Source organism: Nilaparvata lugens, unplaced genomic scaffold, assembly GCF_014356525.2.
Source record: "Nilaparvata lugens isolate BPH unplaced genomic scaffold, ASM1435652v1 scaffold4776, whole genome shotgun sequence".
Lineage (NCBI taxonomy): Eukaryota > Metazoa > Arthropoda > Insecta > Hemiptera > Delphacidae > Nilaparvata > Nilaparvata lugens.
Window position 1 is genome coordinate 156 of NW_024090807.1, and position 12,777 is coordinate 12,932.

Sequence of the window (12,777 nt, forward strand, 5' to 3'; positions counted from 1 at the left end):
GTTTTTTTAGGAATGGCAGGATACTCACCGATTGCTTGATTACCAGCTGATTCCCGAACTCTAACCGAATCAGCCAATCAGAGAGATTCCATCCTGTTGACCAGTCGTCTAAATACGCCCATGTGGCTCCGACCTTTGATTCAATATACTTCTCATTCAACCAATGGTGACCAATTTAGAGAATAGGTCACCTAATTGTAATTTCATTCATTTATTGTACAAACACTATAATCATAGTAAGTATTAATCATAAAATTAAAATCAATTGGGCCCATTCACAAAGCAATCTGCGACCATATTATAGACCGAGAGGTATAAATTTCAACATGAAGAGGGGAACCGATTTCCCTCCTGCACAGTTTGTAGCATGGACAGAGTAGTGGAGAGAGTAAGAAAGCTGCCCCCAATTTGATGCTGATACGAAAGTAGGGAGAATGCTGTTAGGTAGTGTCAGTGATTAGTGAAGGAGAGAGCATCGGGCCTCTCTATCTTTGAGAGAGATCCGTGTAAAAAGTAATATCTCTCGGACTCTAGTATTTAAATTTTATGAAACCGTTTCCACACTTTTGCCAAGTGCGTATAAATGACAACGAGCGCGAGAGTGTGGATGGCTACTATGCAAGCGCTCTCCTTCACTCAGCCAGTATAGATATACCGCGAGCCGCTTGGCAAGCGACTTGGCAGTGTGTGGAAGCGATATTAGGACTCGGCCTTGGATACAGAGCGATCTGCAATCCTATCTGTACCTAGATCGCATATATTGGAATAGATAATAGATATTATAGGAACCTATATAGTGAGGTCCACGTTATAATGGCAGTGGAGAGAGATAGGAGAGCAACGTTGTTGATTCTCTGTCTGCCACTGTTTCTATAGAGGAGATTTGTTACCGGCGTATCTGATGTATTATTGACTGTTGTTCTTGTAAAAGATTATTATTATATCGATAAAGAAATGTACATATATTTTGAATATGATTTTGTTCATTAATTATTATATTTCTACATTGTTAAGAAACGATCTAGCAACGTTGCGGAAGGTAGAAGAGTATAGCGCAATGTGATTTGTCGAATAATAGACAAGTTTCTGTTTGGCTTGAGAATTTGCAACATCAGCACGAAACGGTCGTCGCCACAGCAAAGAATATGAATGTTTTTTTACTTTAAAGTTATATAAGAATACAATAGTAATAATAGACAAGGATATCAACACCAATGTTTTGCAAATACTGTCATTATATTGGGATCTCATTACAGGAATGACCTTCATTGGAAGTGGACAACTATTAAATCATTTAGAATCTCGTTAAGGATTGGTAGAAGCCAGACATCAAGTAATAGAACAAATTAAATTCACAAATTTAAGCCGATTTAAAACAACAAAAGCTATTTATTCTCCATTCAACAACGTTTATCTCATTCAAACACTAATACACTACTTACTTTTACACATTAAACAGCTATTATTTACAAAACTTGATTGTTGAAATATTTTTGAATAATGTACTGGAATCAATTAAGAATTCTTCATCATATTCTCGTTAGCCACCATTTGAACTCGTGAAAGCGTTGTGAATTCGTTGATTCATTTTCATGTACTTCTCAGCACAATTGATAACACATTTATCCTGTAACAAAAGGAAAGTTTATCAAAATGAATAGAATGAAAAAGACTAAGATATTGTCGAAAAACCACTGATTTATTGAAATTAGAAAGACCACTGATTTATTGAAATTAGTTTATTGATAAACTGTTTATCAGAGATTGACAATGGTGTAATAACCGAAACCGGTCTTTCTAATTTCAATAAATCAGTGGTTTTTTGACAATATCTTAGTCTTTTTCATTCAATATGAATAATTACCACAATATCAACTTCTCAACTACACAAAAAATGATAGAATTGTTGGATAATTTAGAAATAGCAGTTATAATCACTTCACATAAAGGTATGAAAATTTCACTATAAAAATCACTCTTTTATCGGTTCTATCAGTTTTCCTTATACAGAGGGTTCTGAATGAAGGTGTCCATAGGTCAGGGCGTCATTCCTCACATCATAGGTCCGAAAATGCTTGGTTACCAAGTTATACAGAGTGAAAGATTTCGTCTGAATTTCAGTTCCCCCGCTGAAACGAAGCCCTGCGGGATAGTGAATTTGTTGGCTGTTAATTAAGAAATAAAAATTAAAATTTTGTTAATTTAAATTTAGCGTACTTTATCCTATACTATTAAACGAGCAATTTCTGTTTATATGATTAGATGTTTGGATATTTAGATGTTTATAATATGTTTGTATTTCACCGGATCTCGAAAACGGCTCTAACGATTCCCACGAAATTTAGAGCATAGTAGGTTTATAATATAAAAATTCGATTGCACCAGGTCTCATACCCGGGAAAACTCGCTGAAGGACATTAGAAGGATATTATTATTATTCATCATTGGAGAAACAGCTGATAATAATTATTTCGTCGTCTGTTGATGATGGAAGTGAGTGAGCGAGTTCATGTGTGTGGTATTGTGTCAAAATTCTGACTCAGCAGTTGAACTTTTGTAATCATTCAATCAGGTACTTAGTGCCGGTTGCAAAAAAGCCGGGTTATTTTCAATCCAGATTAATTCCAGTAGATCCATCTTTTTACTTTCCTGGCCCTACTACCATAGGTAAGAAAAAGTATTGCTTTCCAAAAAAAATTAATGTACCCCAATTTCAAGTTTTCTATACGTTTCAAGGTCCCCTGAGTCCAAAAACATGATTTTTGGGTATTGGTCTGTGTGTGTGTGTATGTCTGTGAACACCATAACTCCATTCCTAATTAACCGATTGACTTGAAATTTTAAACTTAAGGTCCTTATACCATGAGGATCCGACAATAAGAAATTCAATAAATTCAATTCAAGAGGCGGAAAAAATGGCGGATAATTACTAAAAACCATGTTTTTCACGGTTTTTCTCGAAAACGGCTCTAACGATTTTCTTCAATTTATATCATGGATAGCTATTTATATGCCCTATCAAATGACATGAGTCTCATTTCTGGGAAAATTGCAGGAGCTCCGTAATATTCTTGAGAAAAATGGCGGATAATTACTAAAAAACATGTTTTTCACGATTTTCTCAAAATAACTTGACCGATTTTTTCAAATTCATACCCTGTATAATTATTTATCAGCTCTATCAACTGGCATGAGTCGCCTTTCTGGGAAACCAATGGGGGTCCACCCCATCCTTGAGAAATGGACTTAGTAGACTAACCTCCTTCTCGTGCATGAGGTAGGTAGGTAGCGCAGTTCATAAAAAGAACACATAATCGAGATATTTCATCTGTAGAACAGCTGTTTTTACGACTTTAAAAAATGACGACTAAAAAAAAATAATCGAATTTCACACAAAGAAAAAGTTCTCTGAAAACAATTATATATACACATATACAGAAGTCTGATTGTAGTTTCAAATATGAGCAAGGAAAGTTGTGTGAGTGTACCACACCAAATTTTTGAAATGGTCTTCTCTGATTTGGTTCACGTGAAATTAATCAGGATTAAAATTCAACCGGCCTCTGTGCAACCGGGCCTCATCCATCTACCTTGTACAGTGTACTTCAACAATCTTAAGCTGGATTCCCACATATCAGTATCAGTGAAAGTGACCGGCAAAGTGAAAATATAATAATTTCCATAAGTTCTAATTTGACTATTCCCACTCAGCATGGCCGAGCGAGTATGTTTAGTCCTACTGGATTTTCTTGGGGGGAATTATCATAGACTAAATGAACAATTATTTTTCCTACAGTTACGTTGAAAAGTGGCCATTGCTGCACTGATTACAGAACGCAAAGAATCACTTTTCCGCTCTAGTGCGGGAAAAATTTTTCTGCACTCCAGATTTGCAACATGGCAACGCAAAATACTTAGTAGGTTATATGGAGCAACAGTGCAGCAAAATCAAAATGAAGTTGGTAACAGTGACTGCTGTGGCTGCTATAGTGAGCAGAGGTGCAACGAAGCACAACGCGCTAATTATTATTCATTATATATTATAACCAAGGACAACGAGGACTTTAGGATTTTAGGATTAAGGTTTTTATCAATAATAAAATTACACAGAAAAACATTGCTGCATTTCAGGCAATTTTACCCATAATTACCCACTTTTCATATTAAATGGTAACTGTAGGAAAAACTTAATGTGAAATACGTGCGCAAAGTTCCTCTGCTGCACTCAAGAAACCATTCCGCCCTCGCCTACGGCTCGGGCGTAAACGTTTCTTTCGGTGCAGCAAACTGTCACTTTGCGCACTAGTTGCACAAATAACTATATTGAATCTGAGTTATGTTGACACTGTACGGTACCAGTCACTTATAAGTCTGGTTTCCGAGCTCGGGATTTAGCTAAGTTCTAGACTTTAAACAGTTGGAGTCAGAAACGAGGCGTAGTCGCAGTTTTTATTTTCTCATTTCTGTAGTTGGAAACGTTTTTCCTTGACGAAATTAACGTTTCTAAATAATTCAAAATAGCTGAAACTTTTAGCTGACACTATTTTCTCTTTATTTTATTTTCTAGTTTTTTATTTTATTTTCTAGTTTTTTATTTTCTATTTTTTGAAATTTAATTCAAACGTGACTTTGACAATGACTACGACTACGCCCCGTTTCGGAAAGCCAATTTTCTTACTCCAGCTGTTTGAAGTCTAGAACTTAGCCAAATCCCGAGCTCGGAAACCGGCCCTTAATTGACACTGATATTCTAGGAATCCAACTCAACACTACAAGCGAACGCACAAAGCTGACAGACGTCTGCAGATTGCAGATAGACGGATAAGTTATTCATCCATATCTTGTTCTGTATCTTCCAACTTGTTCAGATATTGCAACCCATACAGACGCCCGTATGTATTCATACGTCTGCATACAAACGTTTCATTTTTTCCAAGTCCGTCTGCTGTTTGTGTGAGTTTGCCTTACTGCCTACACACTACCTATCACTATGCAGTCTTCAAGATTAAGCCTTGTAAAATATTAAAAATATATATAAATATTGTCATAATTTTAATGTTATTTTTCCTACTTACTTCCTGATTCTTTACGCTTCTTGTTGTGAAGTCCCATACGCAGTCAGCAAAGCAAATTTCTGACAGCTTATTGTAGGATAGTAGGAAGTCCTTGAACTGAAAAAATGTGAAAATTACTAGAGTAGCCAGTATTCGCGGTAAAATTGCATGTAAAACTCTTCCAAGATGTTTCTCGAGTTTTATACATCTATTCTAAAGATATTCTATTCCATTCTATTCTATTCTATGTGTGGGTAGAATAACCAATAACAGGGAAAAAACATTATTTTTCATGGGAGTATTCACACATTTTTAACTCTCATTTTGTCAACGCTCCTATAGGAACGAAGTGCAATATGGGGTAATATTTTTTTCCTACAGTTATGTTGAAAAGTGGCCATTGCTGCACTGATTATAGAACGCAAAGAATCACTTTTCCGCTCTAGTGCGGGAAAAATTTTTCTGCACTCCAGATTTGCAACATGGCAACGCAAAATACTTAGTAGGTTATATGGAGCAACAGTGCAGCAAAATCAAAATGAAGTTGGTAACAGTGACTGCTGTGGCTGCTATAGTGAGCAGAGGTGCAACGAAGCACAACGCGCTAATTATTATTCATTATATATTATAACCAAGGACAACGAGGACTTTAGGATTTTAGGATTAAGGTTTTATCAATAATAAAATTACACAGAAAAACATTTGATGGTTTTCAGGCAATTTTACCCATAATTATCCTTTTCATATTCAATGTAACTGTAGGAAAAACTTAATGTGAAATACGTGCGCAAAGTTCCTCTGCTGCACTCAAGAAACCATACCGCCCTCGCCTACGGCTCGGGCGTAAACGTTTCTTTCGGTGCAGCAAACTGTCACTTTGCGCACTAGTTGCACAAATAAATTGCTTATCAGAGTAGAATTTCATTAGGCTGACAATACTCAGGCCTCAGTAATTCAGTATATTCAGTCCATGACCGGCAGTCGCCAGACAGACTTTGTCAAAATATAAAACAATCAATACACAAATGACTAGAGATGGCTGCAGATAGGTTGTTTCGTGTGGCTCTGTAGATGGACTGCCATACTAAATCATGAAACAATCTCAAATTGTATTGCCTGTATTCACCATATGGGTTTGAATTGAGATAGATCAGCTATTGGTTTGAAACCGGAATGAAACACATTACGGTATATTAGATGCAACCATGTCTATAAGTAGCCTAATCACAGATTAGCGTTTAATGTGGATGGTGTATATGGTCCATTGACTCATATAAAATTTAGCTATCAGTGGGTTGCTAGTACCTAACCATAGACCAATCATTGGCGGTCTAATGTAAAGAACGATTAGTCACCAGTAAATTCAGGGTAATTTGGCAGTGGCTATTGATGTCCTGAGGCTGCAAAAGTACCTATTTCAATGTATCCATTACTTGATGATTATCACTGTAATTGTCAACGTTCCATTAAATGTTTTCAAGTTTGATATAGATAATAGAGCAAAGTAGCTTCAAAGTTGTTTCTCTGTAAGAATCATAACAGGCAGCGACCATGTCGCCCATTGTAAGCCCAACTTTTGCTCGCCTTGGTGTACTGACGGTCATCAGTCATTACATCCTCCTGTGCTTAATGTATGTCAAGAGGATACAGCATACTCTAGTTGCCCGTAGTGACATCCACTACCACAATACCAGGCGCAGTGAGCTGTTGGATGTCCCCAACGGGACACGCCTCCACCAATCACAGGTAAGTTATAGAATTTTTGCACTGCAATTTAAGCTACCACATTTTGCTGTTGCCCAGTCTAATCTTCTTGTAGAAGAGGCTTGCCGGTGGTTTAAATCAAACAAACTGTTGTGCACCTTAAGGCGTGGTCAGGTTCTTGGTGAGGCGGAGGTCAGACTCTTGGGTTTTGTGATGGACCTCACTCTATCATGGGATCGACATATTGGCATGCTATGCAATCGACTAGCCAGGGTGACGTTTTCGATGCGGAAGCTGAAGCAACATGTGCCTGCCAACTACTTAATTACAGCCTACCATGGGCTGTTCCATAGTCATATAAGCTACGGAATAGTACTATGGGGCCATGCGGGTAGCTGTGAAAGGATTCTCCTTCTACAGAAGAAAGTTCTTTGTGTCATCACGTCATCGCATTACCTGGAGCACTGCCGGCCAATCTTCAAACGCCTGAAAATACTGACAGTGTACAGTCTGTACATGTACAGACTCCCTACGGCTCCTAAGAGTAGAGGTTCATGAGTAGAAGCTTGCTGCTACCCCAGGAAGGGGGCCAGCTGCAACACCACAACCATGAGACGGGCAACATTGACCTGCCCTACTCCAACTATCAAAAGCACACGAATGCTACCCCTTACGGATGCTAAAAATTATCAACAGACTGCCAATTTGGTTTCTAAACAAACCGTTGCTATGGAGAGAGAGCATGTTATTCAAATGGGACTAAAACATCACCTTACATTTACGAGTATATCAATGAAATAATAGATTTCTAAGAGTTGAGAATATTTTTTTCAAGTTCTACACACTCAAATCATCAATTTCCAGTATTTATTCAGATCGAATAAATTTTTTTGGGACAGCCAAAGCAGAAAGTCTCACGAAGTAGAGCTTATAGTACCATGTCTGTAGTCTGCTATGGAAAACCTACCTGTAGAGAAAGTTGAAGTGCAATTTGAATTATTACCTAGAATTTCATTAGATTGTTATAAAGTTGTAATTTAAAAATTCATATGAATATATTCTGTTTTCCTATTGTTTAGTGTAACTGTTAGAGTAGACTAAAGCTTAAATATATAGGTTAGGTGTTTTGGTTTAGCCTAGGTACTTACTTATAAGTTTGGTGTTGAGGTTTTCTGAAGTATATAATTGTTTTCAATTTACGTGAAATAGTAAGATATTGAATGAACTCAACACAGTAAAAAGATGGAGATGCTGTGACCACTAATCATGTTGTATACTTCCTACATTCTAACTAAACGGTGATGATGTTTACAAGAATTTAAAAGGGGTAAGTGAACATGTAAAGTAAAGCAAATAATTATGTATTTTATGTGCTACATTCACTGTAAACATAATTGTATTTGAATTATTGTATTAATAATTCCACTAATGTAGTTATTCTAGATAATTTGATTTTTATCAACAATAACATAACCTAAAAATGTAGTACAGAACTTATAGAGGCGAGCTAGACCTTGGGATTTTCAGGAAATCTAAAAAAATGGTATGTAGCCTGCCTTTTCACTGTAATGTTTACAGTCAGGAACAAAGAAAATGTTCGTTTGCTTCAAACCATTTTCATTTGTCATAGAAATCAGACTGTATACCGTATTTTCAAGTAAACATTTCTAATGTGAAACAGCAGACTAAAACTTCCAGCATATGCTGTGAAAGTAAACTTATATTGAAAACAAAATAATAATTAAAAATTTCATGTAAGAATTCATGTGGCACTTAACTTTCTCTTCAACAAGGCTTACCATAGCAGCCTACATACATAGTAGGCCTAATATGCACTACTTCCTGAGACTTTCTGCTTTGGCTGTCCCAAAAAAATTTATTCGATCTGAATAAATACTGGAAATGATGATTTGAATGTGTAGAACTTGAAAAAAATATTCTCAACTCTTAGAAATCTATTATTTCATTGATATACTCGTAAATGTAAGGTGATGTTTTAGTCCCATTTGAATAACATGCTCTCTCTCCTTAGCAACGGTTGTTTAGAGACTAAGATGGCGTCGTAGCAACGGCTTACGTCACACTTACATCGCCCATGGGCGATGTAGTGTGACGTAAGCCGTTGCTACGACCCATCTTATTCTCTAAACAAACCGTTTCTAAGGAGAAGAGCATGTTATTCAAATGGGACTAAAACATCACCTTACATTTACGAGTATATCAATGAATAATAGATTTCTAAGAGTTGAGAATATTTTTTTCAAGTTCTACACATTCAATCATCAATTTCCAGTATTTATTCAGATCGAATAAATTTTTTTTGGACAGCCAAAGCAGAAAGTCTCAGGAAGTAGTGCATATTAGGCCTACTATGTATGTAGGCTGCTATGGTAAGCCTTGTTGAAGAGAAAGTTAAAGTGCCACATGAATTCTTACATGAATTTTTAATTATTATTTTGTTTTCAATATAAGTTTACTTTCACAGCATATGCTGGAAGTTTTAGTCTGCTGTTTCACATTAGAAATGTTTACTTGAAAATACGGTATATATACAGTCTGATTTCTATGACAAATGAAAATGGTTTGAAGCAAACGAACATTTTCTTTGTTCCTGACTGTAAACATTACAGTGAAAAGGCAGGCTACATACCTTTTTTTAGATTTCCTGAAAATCCCAAGGTCTAGCTCGCCTCTATAAGTTCTGTACTACATTTTTAGGTTATGTTATTGTTGATAAAAATCAAATTTATCTAGAATAACTACGGTACATTAGTGGAATTATTAATACAATAATTCAAATACAATTATGTTTACAGTGAATGTAAAATACATAATTATTTGCTTTACTTTACATGTTCACTTACCCCTTTAAATTCTTGTAAACATCATCACCGTTTAGTTAGAATGTAGGAAGTATACAACATGATTAGTGGTCACAGCATCTCCATCTTTTTACTGTGTTGAGTTCATTCAATATCTTACTATTTCACGTAAATTGAAAACAATTATATACTTCAAAACCTCAACACCAAACTTATAAGTAAGTACCTGAGCTAAACCAAAACACCTAACCTATATATTTAAGCTTTAGTCTACTCTAACAGTTACACTAAACAATAGGAAAACAGAATATATTCATATGAATTTTTAAATTATACAACTTTATAACAATCTAATGAAATTCTAGGTAATAATTCAAAAAGTGCCGGTTGCACAGAAGCCGGTTAAATTTAATCGTGATTATTTCACGAGAACCAATCAGAGACACAGGACTCCAGTCCTGAACTTGCATTTGCATGCCACTTGATCTTCGCTCAAATTTCTACGCAGCAAATAACAATATCTCTCAACCTTCTTTAAAAATATATCAAGGAGGCATGGCTGTATTTGACTGATCTGATAATTTTATTCCTACTGTTGTTGTCAAGTTACATTTCAGAAATCAAAATGAAACATTATAAGGATGTATTCCAATCTCATTCATTACTTTCATAATAAATTAATAGTTTGAATCCACTTTCTGGCTTTATTCACACTAGCGCGACTCAAATCGCAAAGTGACTTGAGACTCAGTCGCTCGGCGACGCAGCATGTGTTTTTAATGGTGACGCTGAGATTAGACGATTCCAGTATTGAATATTGGATACTTTGATACTTGGTTGGTCGGCGACTCGACATGCTGGTCGCCAAGAGACTCTAGTATCGAGTATCTTCAATAAAGTGAGTTGGGAATTGAAGTGGATTCTTTTCAAAAAAGCCTTCTCTGATGGTTCTTGTAAAATTAATCATGATTAAAATTTAACCGACCTTTGTGCAACCGGGCCATAGTCTTCTTTTACAATTGTTATTACCAAACGTTTTCATGCATGTGCTTTGAACTCTCAGATTTATGACACGTTATAATGACAGTGGAGAAAGATAGCGTTGCCGATTCTCTGCCTTGCATCTGTCTTCTTTAGAGGATAGCTGATACCTGTATATTTGATGTAATATTTCAAAAAAATAATCATTCACATTTTATTCGTCAAGAAGATTTTTCAATGTATTAAGTAATACATTTTCAAATTGAGATAAAATATATTGTTAATAATAGTTCTACATTTTTAAAAGCGATCTGGCAAAGGACAGCAATATCAGCTTTGTTGAATGATAGACAAGGATTGCAACCCAATGTTGAATCAAAATATGCCATATATCATGGAACTCAATATAGAGAGGGCACTTCGTGAGAGGCTTGGAGTGTAAAAATTGTAATAGTAGGTATTGATCTGGCACTCTAGTCCCTCAATAAAGAATCAATACAGTGTTTTCTGAGCTCTAGAACTGACATCCCATCTTGGTCATACGTTTATTTGTAAATAGGTTTATAATATTTCTAAGCAATCTATCCAGCAAGTGCTGGTCATGAATGGAGACTACTGTTACCGGTATAGAGATACGATTCATAATAATGTATCCCATGGTATAAGGGCGTTTATGTTGAAAATTTAAACGCTGTGGCTACAGTTACGGTAACCGTAGCTCGTATCGAGTTCCGGTAAACATTTCAGTTCGGTAAACATTTCGGTAAACAGTTCCGGTAAATGCTTACTCAAGCTGATAGTCCTAGTAGTTATTTTTCGTGGAGCTAAGTAATGTTGGTACGGTAGTCTCTCATAAGCCTAGTTTATACGATGCCAATTGGCGAGACAGTTGTCTTTGGACAATAAAATTGTCATCACGTGGTTGCGGATTGTCGGAGGCCAGGCAGTTAAAACGAGATGTTTATACGCGGCCAACCATTGGCACTTCAGTGAGAGCTAAACCATAGCCACCTCTAATACAGGTATTAGAGGTGGCTAGGGCTAAACATGTCCGAGTTCTCGTCATCTGTTGTGACTAAACAGCTGAGCTGGCAAAACCAAGACAGCGTACTGGCGACACCGTTCACACGGCGCCAATTAAGATTACGAGTGGTGGGGGGCTCGCTGGGCCCCATGACTGTCCTAGACAAGATTGCAACACCAATGTTGAATCAAAATATTGCAATATTCATGGAACTCAATATAGAGAGGGCACTTCGTGAGAGGCTTTGTGAGTGTGGAAAATACATACTATTACAATAAGTAATAGTAGGTATTGATCTGGCACTTAGTCCTCAATAAAGAATCAATACAGTGTTTTCTGAGCTCTAGAACTGACATCCCATCTTGTCATACGTTTATTTGTAAATAGGGTTATATATTTCTAAGCAATCTATCCAGCAAGTGCTGGTCATGAATGGAGACTACTGTTACCGGTAAGAGATACGATTCATCATAATGTATCCCATGGTATAAGGGCGTTTATGTTGAAAAATTTAAACGCTGTGGCTCAGTTACGGTAACCGTAGCTCGTATCGAGTTCGGTAAACATTTCAGTTCGGTAAACATTTCGTAAACAGTTCGGTAAATGCTTACTCAAGCTGATAGTCCTAGTAGTTATTTTTCGTGGAGCTAAGTAATGTTGGTACGGTAGTCTCTCATAAGCCTAGTTTATACGATGCCAATTGGCGAGACAGTTGTCTTTGAACAATAAAATTGTCATCACGTGGTTGCGGATTGTCGGAGGCCAGGCCAGTTAAACGAGATGTTTATACGCGGCCAACCATTGGCACTTCAGTTGAGAGCTAAACCATAGCCACCTCTAATACAGGTATTAGAGGTGGCTATGGCTAAACATGTCCGAGTTCTCGTCATCTGTTGGACTTAACAGCTGAGCTGGCAAAACCAAGACAGCGCTACTGGCCTACACCGTTCACACGGCGCCAATTAAGATTACGAGTGGTGGGGGGCTCGCTGGGCCCAATTGACTGTCCATAGTCTACTCCCGGAGACAGTTGGCCTGAAGTGTTTATACGAAGACCATAATTTCATGCCAGTCAGTTGCCTTTGACATTTGTCTAGCCAATTGACATCGTATAAACTAGGCTGTACTGTTCTTACACTCTCACCCGGCCAAAACAGTAATAATAGAATAAAGTCGACAGCAATCGACTTGA

The 12,777-nt window shown here is 36.8% G+C and overlaps 1 protein-coding gene across 1 annotated transcript; it reads right to left on the reverse strand.

Moving 5' to 3' along the window:
• Positions 1-1,359: 1,359 nt before the first annotated feature.
• On the reverse strand, positions 1,360-6,665 carry LOC120355781 (mitochondrial import inner membrane translocase subunit Tim9-like). The gene is made up of 3 exons (XM_039444475.1): positions 6,629-6,665; positions 5,076-5,191; positions 1,360-1,627 (listed from the first exon to the last, which is right to left on the reverse strand). The coding sequence occupies exons 1-3, from the start codon at positions 6,663-6,665 to the stop codon at positions 1,541-1,543; spliced, it is 240 nt and encodes a 79-aa protein (XP_039300409.1). The 3' UTR covers positions 1,360-1,540.
• Positions 6,666-12,777: the final 6,112 nt, after the last annotated feature.

Coding starts and splice junctions, on each gene's coding strand:
- LOC120355781 (XM_039444475.1), bottom strand. CDS start 6,665: ATGACTGATGACCGTCAGTACACCAAGGCGAGCAAAA. Junction 5,192..6,628: donor GTACACCAAGGCGAGCAAAA/GTTGGGCTTACA, acceptor TGGCTACTCTAG/TAATTTTCACATTTTTTCAG. Junction 1,628..5,075: donor GAAGCGTAAAGAATCAGGAA/GTAAGTAGGAAA, acceptor CTTTTGTTACAG/GATAAATGTGTTATCAATTG.